General features: G+C 48.3%; 1 protein-coding gene across 3 annotated transcripts in view; it reads left to right on the forward strand.

Annotated features, from left to right (window-relative positions):
* Nucleotides 1–21,425, forward strand: part of SLC2A5 (solute carrier family 2 member 5) — a 59,747-nt gene that overhangs the window by 28,357 nt on the left and 9,965 nt on the right. For 2 of the 3 annotated variants that reach the window (XM_033432862.2, XM_033432863.2), the window contains 3 exons: nt 15,833–15,931; nt 16,726–16,886; nt 20,223–20,347. In XM_033432862.2, the coding sequence (XP_033288753.2) occupies nt 15,833–15,931; nt 16,726–16,886; nt 20,223–20,347 (385 nt within the window). Of the gene's footprint in view, nt 1–7,793; nt 8,473–15,832; nt 15,932–16,725; nt 16,887–20,222; nt 20,348–21,425 lie in introns of those variants that run through there. The other variant, XM_004272361.3, reaches the window with a different exon arrangement.

A 21,425-nucleotide genomic window follows, 5' to 3' on the forward strand; every position in this document is an offset into this window, starting at 1 on the left:
ACTTCTAGTAACAAAATAAATGAGTCACAGGCATGAAATGTACAGTGTGGGGAATATAGTCAATAACTATGTAGTATCTTTGTATGGTGACCTATTTCATGTAACTAGACTTATCGTGGTGATCACTTTGAAAGGATAGAAATATAGAATAACTGTGTTATGCACCAGGAACTAACATAGCGCTGTAGGTCAATTATACTCCAAAAACAACAAACAAACTCATAGAAAAAGAGGTCAGATTCGTGGCTGCCAGAGGCAGGGGGAAGGGAATTGGAGGAAGGTGGTCCAAAGGTACAAACTTCCAGTTATAAGATAAATGTTAGGGATGTAAAGTACCACATGATAAATATAATTAATATCGCTGTATGTTATATATCAGTGGTCCCCAACCTTTGTGGCACGAGGGACCGGTTTGGTGGAAGACAGTTTTTCCACGGACGGGGCGGGGGGGCAGGTGGGGACAGTTCAGGTGGTAATGCCAGCGATGGGGAGCAGCAGGTGAAGGTTCACTCTCTCGCCCGCCGCTCACCTCCTGCTGTGCGGCCCGGTTCCTAACAGGCCTGGACTGGTACCGGTACTGGGGGTTGGGGAACCCTGTTATAGATGAAAGTTAAGAGAGTAAATCCTAAGCATTCTTATCACAAGGAAAATATTTTTTTTCTTTTTCTTATATTTTGTATCTATAGGAGATGACGGATGCTCACTAAATCATTTCGTGATGCACGAGAGTCAAACCATTATGCTGTACACCTTACATTCAAACAGTGCTGTCAGTTACATCTCAATAAAACTGGAAGGAAAAATGTCATAATTTTTACCTTTTTTCTTGAAAATTATCCTTTAACACTATTAATGTAAGGTCACTAACCCCAGAGTCAGAAAGACACGGGCAAAGTAGCATGCTATTCTAGAGTATTCCAGCATTTGTTCCCTCGCTTTTACTGAGGAGAAATTCACAGAAAATTAACCTTTTTAAAGTGTACAGTTCGGTGGCATTTAGTACCTTCACAGTGTTATATAACCACCACTCTATCTAGTTCCAAAATATCTGCATCACCTGCAAAGGAAACCCCACACCCATTAAGTAGTCACTCCCCATTCCCCTCTCCCCGCAGCCCCTGGCAAGCACCAATTTGCTTTCTGTCTCTTTGGATTTACCTTTTCTGGATTTCTCATATAAATAGAATCATACAATATGTGACCTTTTTGTGCCTGCCTTCTTTCACCTAGCATAATATTTTCGAGGTTCATGTAGCTTGTGTCAGGACTTCATTTCTTTTTACAGCTGCATAATCTGTTGTGTGTACATATCACAATTTGTTTATCCAGTCATCCGTTGGTGGGCGTGTGGGCGGTTTCCCCTTTTTGGCTATTGTGAATAGCGTTGTTGTGAATATGCATATACATATATTTGCTTGAGTACCAGTTTCTGTTTTTACTCTTTTGGAATTAAAATATATCTAGGAGTAGAATTGCTGAGTCATATGGTAATTCTGTTTAACTTCTTAAGGAATCACCAAACTGCTTTCCACAGCAGCTGCACCATTTTACATCCCCACGGGCAACATACAACGGTTCCAGTTTCTGCACATCCTTGCTCACGACATGGATGAACCTTGATGACATTATGCTAAGTGAAATAAGTCAAAAGGACAAACACTCTACGATCCCACTTATAGGAAACAAGTAAAGTAGTCAGGTTCATAGAAGCGAAAAGTAAAACACAGGTTGCCAGAGCTGGGGGGAATTATTGTTTCATGGATATAGAACCTTAGTTTAGCACGATGAGAAAGTTCTGGAGACTGGTTGTACAACAGTGAGTATGCTTAGCACTACTGAAATGTACACCTAAAAAAGCAAATTTTTGTTATAAGTTTTTTACCACAGTTTGAAAAAAAAAGAGTTGTCTACCCAAGGTAACGTGTAACCAACGAAGCCACTTGGGTCCCTGAGAAGCTTCCTGAGGCCCTGGCTTTCATGCATTCTGTCCACGATTCCCAAAGGTCACTCTTTAGTGCATGGGCACTCTGATAGGTGAGGTCAAATTCTATTCTTGGAAAGAAAACTTAGGAACCTTGTATCATCTCTGAAGTTTACTCACCGGGTGTGTCAGCATGAACCACAGCCTTTCTGCCTTGGGGGCATCTGATAAAATCTTGGCCTGTGGAGCAAGAAGGTTTGGACCAGGCTTGTTTTCTCCCTCTTCCTTCCACCCATGTTGCAGAGTTGGGTTCCGATGGCCAGAATCCAGGCAGGCCTGGGTGAGGTGTAGCTGGCCCCACTGGGCACTGGGCTTGGGAAGTCTTGTGTCATCCTACCAGGCCCCCTGCAGCAGGAGCGCTGCCTGTGTAGATAGCTGGATGCATGCCGGGACCTGCTAATTACTTCTTCCTTATCTACACCTGGAATGGGGATGACCCAGAGCTGTTTCCTGCCTTCCCACCCCTCCCTCCAATCAAGCAATCCACACACACTCTGCACCTTGGTAGCAGCCTCGTTTTGTGCCCTCCGAGGCACGTGCAGGCGCTTCTGCTATAATGCGATGCACATGTTCCCAAAGAACTCCACTTTCTATCATATGCCACAGAAGTAAATAACAGAATTTAAGGGGAAAATAGGGTTGGGGCAGACCCCCACGCAATTTTAAAATCTGAACACAAACAAAAACAAATACAGTCCTAATGAAAACAGCAGCCTGGGTAAATCTCCACTGACATTTGCACCCAGCAGCTAGGGGGTTCTCACTTTCTTCTTTAAAATGAGTGTTCTTAGGCCATTCGCTTCCAGTTGAGAGCCATGTCATCACATTTTAAAACCCGATTTAGGCTGTAGTCAAAACAAACAAATACATACATACATACATATATATATATATATATATAGAGAGAGAGAGAGAGAGAGAGAGAGAGAGAGAGAGAGAGAGAGAGAGAGAGAGAGAGAGAGAGAGAGAGAGAGAGAGAGAGAGAGATGTCTTCACAGCTTCTTCAAGGGTAAGAGTTCTTTCCCAGGGCTTCCCTGGTGGCGCAGTGGTTGAGAGTCCGCCTGCCGATGCGGGGGACACGGGTTCATGCCCCGGTCCGGGGGGATCCCACATGCCGCGGAGCGGCTGGCCCGGTGAGCCATGGCCGCTGGGCCTGCGCGTCTGGAGCCTGTGCTCCGCAACGGGAGAGGCCACAACAGTGAGAGGCCCGCATACCGCAAAAAAAAAAAAAAAAAAGAGTTCTTTCCCATTTTCTGTCCTAACAGACTTTCAGGCAAATGTTTGATGGTTATATCAGTAAGAAATGGGTTTGGCCTCAAGTGACAGAAAATGAAAAAGAGGGGTGTTTTTCTTTCATGGAAAGTCCAAGCAGTGGTCTGGGTAGGAGCAGCACTTCGAAGGGGAAGGGACCCAAGCTCCTTCCATCTCCTTGCTCTGTCCTGTGTGGCCTCAACCTTGTGGCCCAAGCTGGTGGCACCCGTATTCCAGGCAGCAGGATGGCAAAAGGAACAAAGAAGAGAGAAAGGTTCTTACAAGCCAGTACGCGACACCTTCACATACGTCGCTTTAGATAGAACTTGTCGTATGTCCCTGCCAACCGCAAGGGTGATGGTAAACCTAGTCTTTCCTTTGGGCAGCCTCAGGTCCTGCCCCAAATTCTATTACTAGAAGGACTGGGCAAATGGATTTGAGGATGGGTTGGGGGAGCCGCAGCAGTCTGTACAATAGAGGCCCACGACAAAATTTTAAAATTCCAGAACATTCCTAGGAGAGATGAAACCAAGAGTGACTTAAAGTCCTGGTATCATCTGGTCTCAGAATGATGCCGGAAACTGGGTATCTGTGTGCCAGTGCCAAATGTCGGAGAGTTTTGGATGAAGTAGAAAAGAATGGCTTTATTGCTTTGCCAGGCAAAGGGGGACACAGTGGGCTCGTGCCCCTCACAAACTATATGTCCCAACCCGGGAGGATTTGGTGAGGAGTTTTATAGCTATAGTTCAAGGATGGGGTTGCTGATAAGATTAGGGTGTGTGCAGGGCCTGTACTCCTTTAATCTGGTCTCAGGTAATCTGATGAGCTTCTGTGGTTCCTTTAATCTGGCCTCATGTGGTCTTCTTGAAAAGCTTCTCTGGAATGAAGAATGCTGACATCTTCCATTTGTTGGGGGTTTTAGTTCCATAAAGAGCTTAAAGATATTGTCATGTGCATCCCTTGAGGCAGAACCAGGACCTGCCCCAAGGCTGCACTATTGTTTCTTGGGTGTTCCTCCCTTGTCTCTGCATCCCCTCCCGTCCCTGATTGGCAACTGTTTAAATCTGCCCTTTGGAACTGAGGGATGGTCATGGAGGCTGGAGTCTGTTCCCTACAAAACAAGAAAGGGGGGGGACAGAAAGGCTTCCGTGCCCAAGAGCACCACAGGGTCCTGCTCGGTTTCAAGAACAGCCCAGGGATTTGCCGACCTGCTTTGTGATGCTAATTCAACAGCTTACATCCTGGTTAAATTTTCCTATACAAACTTTTTTTTTTAATTCTGAAAAGCTTCATTTTCAGATAGACCATTTTTATTTTTTGTTTTATTTTAAAAGTGATACAAAAATCCTCTTAATTCCCCTTGGTGTCAGTCACCTAGTTTTGTCAATTTTACAACCTAAATGTCTCTCAGATGCATTTGCTTCTCTAATCTCTGCCACCACGCAGGTCCAAGTCACTGGCATATTTCACTTGCTCTGCAGCAAAGAACACCTCCCTCTCCTCTTCCCCAAATCCACTGGTCTCTTGTGCCCTCATCAGTTCTCCTCTAGGCAGCCACAGTAAACTTTTCAAAACACAAATCTGGTCACCCTCCACCCTCTAAGGCCTTCTTTCTGCTCCTAGAACAAAAATGAAGCTCCTTCACATGGTCTACAGGTGCTAAATATAGTCTGGCCCTGCCTACCTCCCCAGCCTCCTTCTCCGTCCAGCCTTCCTTTCTGCTTTGTGCTCTTCAGCTACACTGATTGCAATTTCTCTTGTACCACAGGACCTTGGCACATACTATTCCCTATCTGGAAGGCTCTCTCCACCACCCCGTCCCCACCCCACCCCCCCCCCTTTGCTTAGGTAAGCTCTATTCATCCTTCCTTCCCATCTCAGCTCAAGCTCACTTTTTTTTTGTTTTGTTTTTTGTTTTGTTTTTTTTGCGGTACGCGGGCCTCTCACTGTTGTGGCCTCTCCCGTTGCAGAGCACAGGCTCCGGATGCGCAGGCTCAGTGGCCATGGCTCATGGGCCCAGCCGCTCCGCGGCATGTGGGATCTTCCCGGACCGGGGCACGAACCCGTGTCCCCTGCATCGGCAGGCGGACTCTCAACTACTGCGCCACCAGGGAAGCCCCAAGCTCACTTTTTTAGGAAAGCCTTCCCTGACCAGCCCCTCAACCCCCTTCTTTAGAGTTCTTTTATAGTTATAAATTCATCAGTGTATTTATCTGACTGAATTCTGCTTTCTTAACTGGAGTCTAAGCTGCTTGAGGACAAGGCTTTGTTTTCTTTTTTGCACCCTGTTGTATCCCCCCTCTAGGACAGTAGTAGACTCAGTACATATAAATGTAAACATATGCTAGGATTGAAACCATTCCTAATCTCACATCCCAGAATAACCACTGTTTTCAGATTCTGATAAGTCTTCTAAAATCCTGTGCTAACATATTTACATTTTATGTTCATAATAACGTTTAATAGTAATAATATATGTTAATAATAATGATTTGGGAATTGAGATCTGGGACCCAAATCTTCACGTCAGAATCCTTGACAAGCAAGGATCTTAGCAAGCACTTTCCCCACTGTGACAGGTTAGGGTGGACCTAACACACAGCCCTCGAAGAAAGAGGAAAACTAGCTTTGGGTCCTTTTCTCCCTCAACGATAAAATCCTAATATAATTTCCCTGTAATGAATCAAACTGTATGGAAGATGGGAAAGAGAAAGTCAGGAAGGCCCTGGCAGAACGCGGGTCTGGTCACTTTCCTTTGACTTTAAAAGTGATTCTTTGGCTCTCAACAGAGGTAGTTTCAAGCACAGGTCCGTTTCTTGGAAACATTAGTACGTGTTCCTGTGACACACCTTGGCCTGCTATGTGCAATTAACCAAAATATCCTTGGGTTAATCAGTGTTGTTTATTATTGTCATTTTAAACCCCAAGGCAAAAATAGGTTTCAACTGGCAGGTCCCCTTCCTAGTGCAGGCAGGACAGAGACAAGGGCAGGGTGGGGAGGGCGAGGGCCAGAGATGGGACACCCTGTTCCTCCCCGCCCCCGTTTTCAGCTCCCGCGGGTAAGAAGTAAACGTGGAAAGTTCACAAAACCAAAAAGACACTTGCAGTGGGCGAGCCCGGCCCACACACCTCAGGTCGGCCTGACGCTAGGGTCCTGCAAGACCCCAGCAGGGACAGTCCCTGCCTCGGACCAGTGGGTCACTCCCTATTCTGAGCCCCCAGATCCCTGGGCGCCCAAAGGACCCCCTTTCCCCAAGGGCCTAAAGGCGGCCTGAGACCCCGAGGCTGCTGTGCCCGGGTCCCGGGGCCTGGAAGGACCGGGCAGGGGACACAGAGGACTTGGGTGGGGACAGTCCCCGAGCTCTGGGCCCACTCCCGACCGTTCCCGGCCCTCCGGGGCCCCCAGGTGCCCTCCCTCGGTGTCTACTGGCCGCCGCGGGGCTCGAGGGTCCCGGGCTGAGGAGGCCGCGGGCAGGGCTGAGGGGAACCCGGGGCAGGGGCGAGGGGACAGCGCCCCACGGCCCAGCATCCCGGCGGCCTCCCCGCCGCGTTCTCTCCGCTCGCGCTGCGCTCCCGCCGCTGAGGCGTTGGTGACGCCAAGGCTGTACCTGCGCTGCCCCGGGGCCGCCGAGCCAGGTACTGGGGCTCCACCCCCCCCCACCCCCCCAGGACAGGAGAGCCCCCTCCGGCCCAGGCCGGGCCACCGGCTCCTCCCACCACCTCCACTCCAGGTGGGAGGTCGAGGCCGGGGGAGGGGAGGTCTGCATCGGCCGACACCAGCCCCATCTCTCAGCTTTCAGCTCCCCAGGGAGCGAAGTGGAAGCTCTGGGCCTAGAAGTGGTTCTCTTGATTTCCTCTGGACCTGGCAATGACCCATGGTGGCAAACTTCTGACAGCTCTTTTTGCTTTCCCAACCTGTCCCCTTCCCTTCACCCCCCCACCCCTCTCCCGCCCGCCGCCCCGCAACTAAAGTGCATTTTCTTTGGAGAATTTTTCAAAACTCTTTGAAATAATTGGGAACCTCTGGTCTTGCCAAACCTCAGTGGGAAATCATGGTATTAGGGCTGTGACCCAGGAGAAAAAGGACAGGAAATGAAGTTAGAGAAAGGAAACGGTCAGTCCCGCCCCCCACTGCTCCCAACACCTCCCTATCCCCCCAAACCACCCCCCCACGTGAATGGGGAAGCAGGGACCAACACACACACACACACACACACACACACACGCTGTCACCTTCCTCTCAGCCTCCCACACAGAGACACCTGATGACAATTCCCGAGTTTGCCACTGATGCCAAGACCAGTGCCCGACACACAGTGGACCCCCAGTTAACTGTCATTTGAAGGTGAACAGGGGAAGATGTGACTACATTAACTGGATTTGTGCCACAGCAAATAAAACAGGGAACGTGCCCTGGAAAGATGAAAGCCCATCGGCTTTGCAAGCCTGCCCTGGATTTTGGCCACTTGACCTGGTGTGGTGGCCGCATGGCAGCCGCACACGTGCTGAGCACAGGGGGCCGACAGGGGCCTGGCCACGCATGGAGGACCCAGACGAGCAGCTGTGACTCACTTTCCCTGCCCTGCAGATAAAGGGATTTGAAATATTTACTGCTTTTGCAATAGTGATGATTACACGGAAAATCTCATCTCTAGGCGACTCTGAGTTCCTTAAAAAGGAAAATAAACTTTCTGAGAAAAGTGTTGCGTGGTAGTTTGGGCAAAAGCCGACTTCCTAGTGGAGAGATTTGGCTGCAGGCTTCCTGCCAGGGACCACTCCTGAGAAGCCTCTAATGACCCCATCTCCTGCCCCCATGTTACCTGCTGTGTTGTAGGGTCACTGGAACCTGCTGCTTTCCATGTGTTTGTGACGGAAATAACCCTTCCAGTCACTCACCACGAGCCTGACTTTCGCAGTAAGGAAATACCGCAGACTGTCCCAATCGGGAAGGCACTGCGCCTGCAGTCCCTGGGGGGTGCCCACTTGCTGAGTTAGACCCCAGACATCTCCCTTAAAAGAAGAAGCGAAAATGAGACAAACCTCTGGGTTCCCGAAAGGGTTATTCTGCCTTAGCCCGCCTATAAAAATGCTATTGGCTGTTACCTGGCTTGGCCAAAGTACAGCCAGAATGTCTTCTCTCGCCATTCAGTGCATTTGTTATTTGGGCTGAAAGGAAATAAGCAGGACCCTGCGCTTCCAGAGCAAAGATGGAGCAAGAGGACGCAGTCAGGAGGGAAGGGGTAAGTTTGCTGTCGAGACAGCAAGCAGCAGCCCCACGGCAGGGCCTGTTCAGCGTTGCAGGGGATGCTCTTTGGAGCTCTGTGCACGGCGAGGACCACTGGGGCACCTGCCCCTCAGAGCTCACCCAGCAGCTGGACTTTTAGAGGGACTAGAGAGAGGAGACATTTAGACACATTGAGATTTAGAGGTTCTTTGGGCTGGAACCGAAATGATGAGACTCAAAGGAAGAGTTTGTCACAACTTCCCTCACCGTAAGAACTTGAGGTGAAGGGCTTCGGAAACCAGCAACAAAATCCTTACAATAGGGCCTGTGAGAGTTTTTTGATTTGTTTTGATTTTCGCTTCAGGGCATTTTCACTAACCTTTTCAGCAGGTGAAGAACTAAGCCAGTACGAAAAGAAGATAGAAAAGATGTTGCAGGATTTGAATTGAACTCAGACCTGTAGCAGAGGGTCCCTCCCTTTTAGATAATCAGAATTCTTTTCTTTTAGAGACGAAAGATTTTTCTGCACCTCTTCCCACCCACCCTTGCCCTCCATATAATTGCTGTTGTACTTTTAGAGTCTTTTTTTAATAAATTTTTAAATTTTTTATTTATTTATTTTTTTGCTGCGTTGGGTCTTCGTTGCTGCGCACAGGCTTTCTCTAGTTGCGGCAAGCGGGGGCTACTCTTCGTTGCGCTGCGTGGGCTTCTCATTGCGGTGGCTTCTCTTGTTGCAGAGCACGGGCTCTAGGCGCACGGGCTTCAGTAGTTGCAGCATGCAGGCTCAGTAGTTGTGGCACACGGGCTTAGTTGCTCCGCGGTATGTGGGATCTTCCCGGACCAGGGCTCGAACCCGTGTCCCCTGCATTGGCAGGCGGATTCTTAACCACTGCGCCACCAGGGAAGTCCTAGAGTCTTTTGATGGAGGAAAATGCATAAGGACAGAAAGGTAACATAAATTTATTAACACTTTTAAGAAATTTGCATTTTATTCATCACAACAGCATCTGCTTATATTGATGGGGAAGGTACTTATTTGTGCAAATTATTATTTATTCAGTCGTGGACAGGAGAGCCTTGCCATAGGCAGGTTGGGTCCATGCTCTGTAGCTCACAGATTAAGGACAGGTCTGAGAGGTAGAAGTACCTGGGATTCATTCCTGCTCCATCCTATTCTAGCTGTGGGAACTTGGGCAAGTTATTTAACTGCTCTGTGCCTTGGTTTTCTCACCTATAAAATGGGAGTAATAACCATACCACCTCAGAGGGATGCTGGAACAAGTAAATGAGATCATGTGTGTAAATTACCTGGCACAGAGTGGATCCCCCGTAAGTGTTATTATTTTGTGACCATCCTTTAGAGCAGAGCACTACTGACTCTGGGGGCCGGATAGTTCTTTGCCATGGGGGGCTGGCCTGGGTGTTGTAGAATGTTGAACAGCACCCCTGGTGTCTACTCACTAGATGCCAGTAGCACGCTCGTCCACGAGATTGCCTGCTTTAGAGATTACTGCGTCACTCCACAGGGATTGTCTTGTGGACTTCATGACAACAAGAACGTGTTAGGTCAAATGTTATCACCTCTATGTTATAGAAAACGAGCTGTGAGGTAATAAGAACTCAGGGATTTGGGGGTCAGGGGGACCCTGGTCTGGTCTGTGCCGTCTCGTCAAAAGAAGTGCACCGCCCAGCTGTGCCCCCAGGTGGGGCTGCAAAAGAACAGAAACACCCTGCGTGGTGGTCCCTGAAAACGCGATACATTTTGAAAGGAGATGATTCAACGGTCACATGCAAAAGATATGGGCTGATCACAGCCACCTGCTCCTGCAGTCCCCCAGGGAAGGGGGCCTCCTCCAGGGATCCATCCAGGGGGATGCAGGCTGCCCCTTCCCAGGTGCCTGAGGGCAGACCTGGCCCTTTGGGTGAATATACGCCGGGTGTCCCAGGAGACGTCAAAACAGAACTATTCCAGTGGTGACTGTACAAGAACCTTCAAATCACAAAGTGAAGCCACAGAGGGATTTAGGAGCTGAGTGGAAGTGGGGGGGCAGCTCAGGCCACAGAGGCTGGGTTGCCAGGGGCCGCGCAGGGCTGGTGGGGAGGGCCTGGCTGGCTGTCCCCTGGTGGCTGTGTGACCACGGCCTCACTGGACTTTGGGTTCCTCATATGTAAAGAGAAAAGACATGAATCTGGTGGACATCAAGGACTTTCCGCCGCGAAAAAGGACTCTTGGCCTGAAAGAAACAAATAAGATGATTAGAAAAACAAGCCAAAATGCTTTGGAAAGTGAAAACAGAATTTTTCGTGGAGTGTCTCCACCACCAACTAGTTGAGTGTCGTTGAGCTACTAACTTCTCCTCTGGGTCCTCATCGTTAATAATTAATACTGATAGCAAACCGTGATATAGTGTGTAATGCTTGGAGTGTGTACCACCACGAGCCAGCTGCGGGCCTGTTTCACATATATGCACTCACTTATTCCCCATATCAGTCCTGTGAGGAAGGCAGTATCATTGTCCCCATTGTACAGATGAAGGAGCCAAGACACAGAGAGGTTTAGTAGCTGGCCCTAGGCCACACAGCCAGCAGCAGGAGAGGCAGGATGCAACCCCTTGCTCTTGGGCTGCAGTGGCCACGCTGTAAACCCCCCGCAGCGACAACACCTGGCCCCTCCAGCTCTAAAATGTTATGACGTTTGTCTCTCCTCTCTTCCCTCGTCACTCGGACCTCAAGGAATGTTTGTGAAACTTTGGGTCCATTCCATAGTGTGATAGAGTGACTTACAGTGTTAATAATTCATAGGGACTCACTTTTCCAGGCATATTTGCATTCTGACTGGAGACGCCTGACAAAGAAAAGTCTGAGACTGAGAGTGTCTCTCTGGTGGTGGAGATAGAAACTGGAGACAAATTCCTAAGAGAGAAATGGTTTGGGTGGGGCCTTCTTCCCAGAGAGCTTGAATCACACCCTGTCAGAGGGCTAGCCCTGAAGGTGGCTGCTTCACTGAAGTCTCAGAATGTTCTCAGCATTTTGAAAAACAGGAAGCCAGTTTACCTTGGGCATGAGGGATTTGGTTCCTAGTTTTTCTCAAAAGCACAGTTCATAGTCCCGGCTTCCCTTGGCCTCTGAGGAGGGTCCCCTCTCATGTCTTGAGGCCACTGAGCCATTTGTCATTTTCAATAAGATGGTCGGAGACCTGGACATCCTCCCTCATGCCCTAATCCTGCCCAGTACCAAATTCTTTTTTTTCCCCTCTTGGAAAGGAAAGAAAAGGAAAAGAGGAGAAAGAAAAAGAAAGCTTAAGCCCTGAATTTCTCTTACATGCCTTTTTTTATACAGTAACTTTATTGAGACTATAACTCCCAGACCATACAATTCACCCCTTTAAAGTATATAATTCAATATCTATTCACAGAGTTGTGTATCCATCACCACAGTCAATTTTAGAACATTTTCATCACCCCTAAAAGAAACCCCCTACCCACTGGCAGTCACTCCGCATTTCCCCCCATCTCCTCCTCTTCTCCCCCAGCCCTGGGCAATCGCGGATTTATCTCTGTCTCTGTGGATCTGCCCATCGTGGACATTTCACATCGATGGAACCAGGTGGTCTTCTGTGACTGGCTTCTTTCACGTAGCTTGTGTTCAGGTTCATCCACTTGGTGGCGAGTATCAATGCTTCCTTCCTTTTCATGGCCAAATAATATTCCATTGCATGAATAGCCCACATTTTGCTTATCAGTTCATCAGCTCATAGACATTTGGGTTGTTTCCGCTTTTGGGTTATGATGAAAATGCTGCTATGAACATTTGTGATCAAGTTTGCATGAATATGTGTTTTCATTCTCTTGGGTATATACCTAGGAGTGGAATTGCTGGGTCACATGTTTACGCTGTGTTTAACTTTTTGAGGAACTGCCGGCCTCTTTTCCGAAGTGGCTGCACCATTCTACAATCCCATAAGCCACGTGAGAGGGTCCCAATTTTCTCAACATCCTCGTAAACACATTTACCTGTCTTGTTGGTTTTAACCATCCTAATGAGTGAGAAGTGGTATCACGTTGTGGTTTTGATTTCCATTTTTCTCAAGGGGTACCGAATCCCTTGATTTTACTTCCTAAATAGTCCTCAAAGCTGGTACCTCTTGCTCCCCTGCCTCAGCCACTCCCCTACCCGGGCCCCCATCCTCTCTCAGTCACTTTCCTGACTCCCCTCTTTAACCACTTCTGTGGATTTTCTTCATAAAACTTACTCCAGTTCTAGTTTCATTATTAAATTATTATGAAGTTTTAAAAACATGTCTGTCTTTCCCATTGGACCACAGTCTTCTTGAGGGCAGTTGTTTTGCTCACTGGACTACAGCATGGTACACAGATCATGGACAGCTGTCAATAAATATGCAATGCAATGTTTATTGCATCGTCCATGAAAAAAAATTAATCAACGGTCAATCTAAGAAAGAAAGGAAATTTTTATTCGACCCAACCTGAGGATTATAACCTGGCAGCCAGTCTTTCAGAAAGCTCTGAGGGGGCTTCCCTGGTGGCGCAGTGGTTGAGAGTCCGCCTGCCGATGCAGGGGATGCGGGTTCGTGCCCCGGTCCGGGAAGATCCCACATGCCGCGGAGCGGCTGGGCCCGTGAGCCATGGCCGCTGAGCCTGCGCGTCCCGAGCCTGTGCTCCGCAACGGGAGAGGCCACAACAGTGAGAGGCCCGCGTACCGGAAAAAAAAAAAAAAAAGAAAGCTCTGAGGACTGTTCTTCCTGTTAGAAGTCAGAGCACAGTTATATAATTTTTGAGACGAAGTGTTATACATCAAAGTAACATATGACAGTTTACATAGTCTAACAAGGTGAGTAGTGAGTTATTGTGACCCCTTACAGGATTGGGAAAGGAATGTTATCTCCTAAGGATTTAGCTTGCTGGTGCCAGGAGGGTATTGTTTGTTGTTGTTGTTTTTCTTTTCTTTTTTTGTGTGAGTAGGCATTCCTGTGTCTTCTAAGGGGATCTAGTTAATGTGTAATGCATATGCTTAATGCACACTAAAGGGGAGGGGATAGTAGCTCAAATGGCAGAGAAAATTTTATGTTAAATTTTTCTTTTCCTGCCTTAAAAATAATTTTGTTTCATAAGAGTGAAGGCATTTGGACCAGCAAGGTCGGTAAGAACTTGAGAACTTACCCAGAATGTCTTTGCTGTTTCCACAAAGGGTGAGCCCTGATTCCTACGGGTCCTTAGAATGTGCCTATGGCTTGAATTCAAGGAGGAAGCCATGGAATAGAAGTTGAATTATGTGCTCTAGGCTTAGACACTCTACAGCGTGAGGTCTCTGATAATTTTTGCTAGAATCCCATAAAAGCAGTCAGAGAGCTGGCTATCCACGTACCTGGCAGGATCCCCCCAGTCTGGGGCATGAGGCCTGGGACACCAGCCAGCTCCCCCACTGAGCTTTGCTAAGGACTTCAAACCTTAGGACCCATCAAAGCAGAATGTTGCAGTATGAATGAAGCCTGGTGCATTTATAGTTTATCATTTACTGGGAAGGGAATTAGAAGAGGAGAAATTTTAATCAACATTTTTTTCCTTCCTCGCCTCCTTCCCTCCCCTCCTTCCTTCCTCCCTTCCACCAAATCAAGTAATAGGACAGCTATAGGGCAGGGATCTTTGTTTTCTTCTCCACTATATCCCTAGTAGCTAGAACCTAGAACCTAGAACCATGGCTGGCTCACAGTGGGTGCTCAATGTGTGAATGAATGAATGAATGAATGAATGAATACCTAGAGCACTTCAGGAGGTGAAGTGTAACATGGTTGGCCCTATGCTACCTCCTGGGTGGGGTTTTGGGGGTGGGGTGGGTATGCCTACTTGTGTACCCCCTGCCTTTAGAAAACACGGTGTAGCAACAGCCCTGGAACCCGCCTCCCCTCCTGGGCACCATCCCCTGCTCCCCCCACTTCTGTCACCTGCTGCCCCCCTGGCCCGAGGGGGTGGTGGGGCCTGAGGAGAGACTGGAAACCAGAGCCCGCTGCTCCTTGATAGGCTGCCTTGTCTGTGGCTCTTATCATCTTTACCAGAAACTTCCTGTGAATTAAGCATTTGTTAATTATTTGGTGGAAGAGGTGAGACGGGCAAAGTTTCACTTGCGGTTCTGCTCTTGGCCAGGACTCCTGCGGGTCCTGCACCTGCTCTGTGGGGTCGGGGAGGGGGTCACTAGCTCAGCAGTCCCCGCCGGGCATGAGGCGAGGCCCAGGTGCCCACTGTTTCTCTGCCTGTCCTGCTCCTACTTGCCTCTCTCAAGAGGTTCCCCCTGAGATCCGGAGGGATGCTGCCCAGGGGAGACATGAGGACCTCAGCTCGCCACCAGAGGGGCTGAGTCTCATGTGACGGGGACCTCGGTTGTAGTACAGGACGAAGGGCGTCAGTGGTGGGTTCAGAGAGCCCAGGCCCACCCCAGTCAGTGGATTCACCTCCACAGCTAGACGCTTCCATAATGAATCTTTGCAATAACTCCGAGAGATGTTATTATCCTAACGCTAAAGATGAGGAAACTGAAGATCACAGAAATTAAGCCAGAAAGTGGCAGTGAGCAAATTCAAACTGAGATCCATAGATTCTAAGAGCAAAGCTCTTTCCACTTTTATTTTTCTCCCAATTTTCATTCTTTTACTAATGAATTCCCATGTGTCATTAAAGATTGTCTTAAATGAGTGTTCAGTTACCCAGGTGTCAAAGGGGGTATCGTCACAGGATGTGTGTGTTTAAGAGTCCCCAGAAGTCTATATTTAAATATTTCTTTCACCGTGCCTTCTGCCTCTTAGAGCAACAGTCCAGAGGCTAAAGGAAGTTAATCAGTGGCCCTAAAAAATTAAAATTTTTCACATTTTCTCTCTGACTTTTTGGGGGGTTTGTGTTTGCAGCAGTGCCTGAGTGCATTTGCTGCAATCAGCAGAGGCAGTCCCGCGCAGGAATGTCGCAGGAGCAGCTCAGACATTAGGTGGTGTGTTGGAGGGGGTGACCCTTCGGTTTTGTTGAGACCCAGTGATTCTCAACCAGGGGCGATTCCCCACCTGCCCCCAGGGACATTTAGCCATGTCTGGAGACATTTAGGTTGTCCCAGATGGGGTGAGGGGTGTCTCTACAGTGCACACAGGACAGCCTCCCACAACAAAGGATTATCCAGGCTTAAGTGCTAAAGTTAAAGAAACCTGCTCCACCCAAGGTGCGTGGAGGGTAGGTTTCCAGACACGGAGTGGCTGAAAGACCACGGGTCTTCAGATCCCATTACATCCATCTTTCTGCAAGACTCTGAGTAAATCAGGAGCTCCCTGGAGCCCCGGGTTGCTTCCTTACCTAAAGCTGTGATCTCTCCTCCTGCAGAGGCTGACACCAGTGCTTGCCCTGGCGACGCTGATAGCTGCCTTTGGGTCATCCTTCCAGTATGGGTACAACGTGGCCGCTATTAACTCCCCTGCCGAGGTAGGTCGCTATGGTGGGCGAGACGCAGCCCCCCGGGAACGGGGAGGTGGGTTTGGAGTAGCCGGTTCCCCGGGTGGCCACTAGGGTGGGACTGTACAGACGCTGAGGGCACACAGTGGGACCTCAAGTGAAGGGTGGGGGAAACCCATGAAATAAACAGCGCAAGCCCAAGGGACTTGCACAGGCACGGGGTCATGGGGACGCACCAGGTTCTCGTGGAGAGCCAGGCCTGGCTGGACACATGGTGGGCTGGCCTCCAGGGGTGGGGGGTAGGTTTGGGGGCACTCTGATCTTCCGCAGCCTCGTAATCCACAGCAGAGTCTGGAGGGGCCAGGCTCATCCAGCACTGATTCCGTGATTGGAAGCCTGGAGTCATTCCTTTCTGGGGTTAGAAACATCCTGGGCAGGGACTTCCCTGGCGGTCCAGTGGTTAAGACTCCAAGCGTCCATTGAAGGGGGCGCGGGTTTGATCCCTTGTCGGGAAACTAAGATCCCACACGCTGCGGGGCGTGGCCAAATAAATAAATAAATAATAAAGAGAACCAACCAAATTCTTTAAAGAAAAAAAAAAGAAACATCCCCGGCAGCTTGCCCATCAGAGGCCTCCCAGCCGCCCGCCCCGGCGTGGGTGCCCCCTGCTAATTGCTGTTAATCTTCATTCCTCTCCTCCACTTAATCGTGTTGATGTTCCAACTTGCCCAGCTCATCCCATCGGGTGGCCCAACAACTTACACTGTTCTTTCTGCAAAACCAGCTCAAATTATTTTGGTGTTCTGTTTTGCTTTGCTCTCCAGCTCATGAAAGCATTTTATAACGAGACCTACTATGACAGAATCGGTGAATACATAAACGAATTCTCCTTGACCTTGCTGTGGTCGATTTCTGTGTCCATGTTTCCCTTTGGAGGCTTCCTCGGCTCCCTCATGGTCGGCCCCATGGTGAATACATTAGGCAGGTAAGGCAAGGTGAATGTTCAACTCCCTGAAACTCATAGACCGCATCAGAGTTTAAAACCTGGGCCTAAAGCAGAAATCATTATCATAAAACCAGGTAATGATTGCTGCGATGATTTTTGTTTCCTGGGCTTCCCTGGTGGTTGTTTCCTAATGTGGTTAAGAAGACCAGACATTGACCAAGTGTTTGGGGACTTAGGCAATGAAGGTCTCAGGGCTGGAGTTGGGTGGGGGTGATGGGTCTCAGGGTCTGGGGTGGGCATGGAAAGAGCAGAGAGTGCTTCAGAGATCAGGACTCACTCCCGCTCTTACCCTCTCTTGCCTTGAAATCGTCCTTTCCAAAACTTCCTTTTGGCCTTTAGAAGAGTCAAATGCCGGATGGCATGGCCAAGACATCAGGCCCAGTTCAGACCATAGACTGGTGCTCCTGAGCTCTGCTTCTTAAATGAACACAAGCTAACTGCTCTGTTCTTTCACCTTGGAATCCAGTTACAGGCAAAATGCAGCCCAAATTAAATTCCTGTGAAACTCTGAAATGGCTGAGATTAATGTCAAGCCCTTCAGTGTGAGACCGTGTGGTCCCAGGGCGACCCTCACTGTGAGTGTCATCAGTGGCAAGAGCAGAGCTTAAATCTTTGCCCCTAATTCTAGAAGCATCAGAGATTCTGTATTTGATTCCAAGAAAGGTCCTTAAGCCCTCCCACCCCCCTGGTAAATTCCATGGGCGTGAGAGAGCAAGCAGCCTTGTTATGAACAGTATTTAAGAGTTCTTCCCCTCCAGGCCCCTCCCTTCGAGGATGGGCACGCGGAGGCGGGTTGAGGTAAAGTGCCCGTTCTCAGCCCCAGATCTAGTGAGCTCAAGGCCAGACCCCAGACCTTGGTCCCTTCTCCGGTCTTTTTCAAAAAGAATCTGAGAATAGAAACATACAAGCTGTGGTTCAGGATCTAAGGTCCTGAAGTCTTGCTTGGAGGTTGGTGTTGAACGCACAGTTCTCCCTGTGGACCACCGGTGGGCAGAGCGTCAGTCAAGTCACAGATCTGCAGGATGCTTCTCCTGAGTGAAGGACTAGCCGTCTGGTCTGAAGATGGAGCTGACAGTTGCTAGTCCAATTGAAAATGTGATAAATGCTATTCAGTTGTTTGTGGTTTTCTTAAAGATTTATCAGTGTTATTTAAATATCAGTAGCAGCTAACAATTGATTGATGGGTTCCTACTTGCCAGCCTCTATCCTAAGTGCTTTTAGGGGATACTAATTGCACTAATCCTTACAAAAGCCCCATCCCCTCATCACACATGGGAAAAGGAGGCACAGAGGGTGATGGGAGGAAATTTCACTTCTGAGCACATTGTGCAAGTAACGTCCACACTGTACTCTTGTATCCGGCACATGTCTTCTCAATCCGTTGCCTTATTTATTTATTATTATTTAATTTATTTATTTTATTTATTTCCTTGGCTTTTTGGGTCTTCATTGCTGCACGCGGGCTTTCTCTAGTTGCGGCGAGTGGGGGCTACTCTTGTTGCGGTGCGCGGGCTTCTCACTGCTGTGACTTCTCTTGTTGTGGAGCATGGGCTCTAGGCACACGAGCTCAGTAGTTGTGGCACGCGGGCTCGGTAGTTGTGGCCTGCAGGCTCTACAGCGCAGGCTCAGTAGTTGTGGTGCATGGGCTTAGTTGCTCCGCGGCATGTGGGATCTTCCCGGACCAGGGCTCGAACCCGTGTCCCCTGCATTGGCAGGTGGCTTCTTAACCACTGCGCCACCAGGGAAGTCCAGTGTACAGGTTTTTGGCATTAAATACATTCACACTGTTCTGCACCCATCACCACCACCCATCTCTATAATTTTCATCTTACAAAAATGGACACCATGTACCCATTAAACAATAACTCCCCTTTCTTATCTTCCCATAAGTCACCAATCAACTTTCTGTCTCTGTGCATTTGACTACTCTAAGGACCTTATATGAATGAATCCTACGAGATTTGTCCTTTTGTGACTGGGTTATCTCACTTAGCCTAATGCCCTCAAGGTGCATTCAGAATCTCTTTCCTTTTTAAGGCTGAATAATACTGTTGTATGAATATACTACATTTAGTTTATCCATTCATCTGTCGATGGACATCTGGGTTGCTTCCACCTTCTGGCTACTGTGACTAGTGATATTATAATCCTCCCTATCTTAATAGGTCATACTTCCCATCTTCTCTCTCTCTCTCTCTGTTGCTTTCTATGTAACTTCCTCAGGTCTGCCTTCCTATTCATTAATTCTTTCCTCAGCTGCAATTCACCTACTACGTTTTTATTTCAATGACTATATTTTTCATTTCTAAGTTTTATTCATTTGCTTTTAAAATCTATCTTTTTTGCTATTGTTTTGGGTAGTTCTGCTTTATGCATGTTCTTGTTCTTTCTATAGTACGCTTTTGATTCCTTATTTTATGACACCACTCATTTAAAACATATTTGATGGCTTCTATCTAATCCTGTTGTCTGAAGCTGTGCTGTTTGTATGTGCGGCCTCTTGCAGGTGTTGGATTGTCTTGTGTGTCCTGTAATGGTGATGCTTCATCTCAGGGGGTGGGGGTCCCTGGCTGGGGGACTCCTGGGGAGCCCAATGGGAGGGGCTTCTCCAGAGAAGCTTTCCCTTTGCCTTTGTCTGGCTCTCCAGGGCCCAAGTCCTACTCCAGTCTTGACTTAAATTGGACTGTTTTGTATGTTTTATTAAGTTTGATTTTTTTATAGGTTTTCAGGAGATACCCTTTATCAGCTTACATAAGTTCCCTCATTTTTATAGTTTGTTAAGGTTTTCTTTTAAATCATGATCGATATCAAATTGTATTGACTTGTTTTGCTACTTCAATTGATAATCCTATATTTTTCCCCAGTACAATCTTTCATATGGTGTTTTTAACCTTGAAACAGTCTTATATATGCTGTTGAATTCAATTGGCTAATATTTCATTTAGGAGTTTCACATCTATGTTGATAGGTGAGATTGGCCTAAACCTTTCCTTTAATGTCCTCATCCAGTCTGGGTTTCAAGATTACACTAAAATCATGTTAGTTTATGGTGGCAGAACCCTTTACTGTATTGTAATATGCGAGCCTTTCCCTCTGTTCCTCACTACTGATGCCCTCTGCATTGGGTCATTTACATCTGCTCCCACAGAGAATATTCCCACACCAGGCCATGCGCTGGACCTGTATCCATCTTAGGTCAACAGCAAATCGAACAACACAACAGCAACCGCTGTAACCGAGTAGGTGCTCGGCAAACATTTGTTAAAGGAGTGGCAGATCCTTAAACCAAACCGACTGGTATTTTGTCCTCTGCAGAAAAGGAACCTTGCTGTTCAACAACATCTTTTCCATCGTGCCTGCGATCTTAATGGGGTGCAGTGAAGTTGCCAAGTCATTTGAGATGATAATTGTGGCCAGACTTTTGGTGGGAATATGTGCAGGTAAACCATTCTGTGATTCGGGATGGTCAGAGGGAGGGAGAACAGGCACCTGGCGTCTGAACCAGTCTGGGGTCTCTGAAGCATATAGGGTCACGCTGTTCCTACACCTCTGCTGTGGGTAGACGCTTAAGCCCCTGCGTTATAGGGATGTGTGTGGACCGCGGGCAGATCTTCACTGTGGAGTTTCCTGTGAAGAAAGCTGTTCTTTGAAAGACTGAGATACAGAATCTTAGGACAGGACTGGTCCTTCCAACCAGTCCTTTATCTCAATGTTTTCTAAACTGCAGGTTGGGACTGATACTGACCAGGGTTCTTGGCCTTCCCCAGTCAACAGAAATTGGCTAGAGGCCAGACAAGAAATACAGGCAAGGCTTTGTTGGGGCCCCTGCAGCCGCAGGAGGGAGCAAAAACAAGTAACAGGTTCCCTTGCTCACTCCCCGAGGTGGGGGGCGAGCTCGTTCCTTATATGGGGTGAGGGAAGAGGTGTGTCCAGGCATCAGGCCAGAGGGGTGGCTTGGGTGTTTTGCCCACCCCTTTGTGCTGTTGAGTGCAGGGGGCATGCGCAGTACACTGCTTGTGCTCAAGACATCCAGTGTTTTCTCCTGGCTCTTCAGAGGTGACAGTTGGGTTTTCTTTGGTCTTTTTGTATCTTTTTGTCCATAATTTGCCCCAACTACAAATGCACACAGTTATTTTTAGTCCCTTATAGTTTCTCTGCAGCTTGTTGCTCAAGGAGATGTTTGTCCAGGTGCAAACACTGCAGCAAAGGGTCCCAGATCCCAGCCTGTCTCAGGATCAGTTGGTGGGTGGTGACATCCGTTCAGCAAACAGTATTTTCTTTTTTTTTGCTTTTAACTAGGGTAGACTGTGTCACGTGTAGTAAAGATAAGGATTGTCTTTTTTTGTGTGTGGTACACGGGCCTCTCGGCCCAGCCGCTCCACAGCATGTGGGATCTTCCCGGACCGGGGCATGAACCCGCGCCCCCTGCATTGGCAGGCGGACTCCCAACCACTGCGCCACCGGGGAAGCCCAAGGATTGTCTTTTGAAACGTTGTTTCAGTTCTTTATCTTTATACA

The sequence above is a fragment of the Orcinus orca genome, chromosome 1 (assembly GCF_937001465.1).
Source record: "Orcinus orca chromosome 1, mOrcOrc1.1, whole genome shotgun sequence".
Taxonomy (NCBI): domain Eukaryota; kingdom Metazoa; phylum Chordata; class Mammalia; order Artiodactyla; family Delphinidae; genus Orcinus; species Orcinus orca.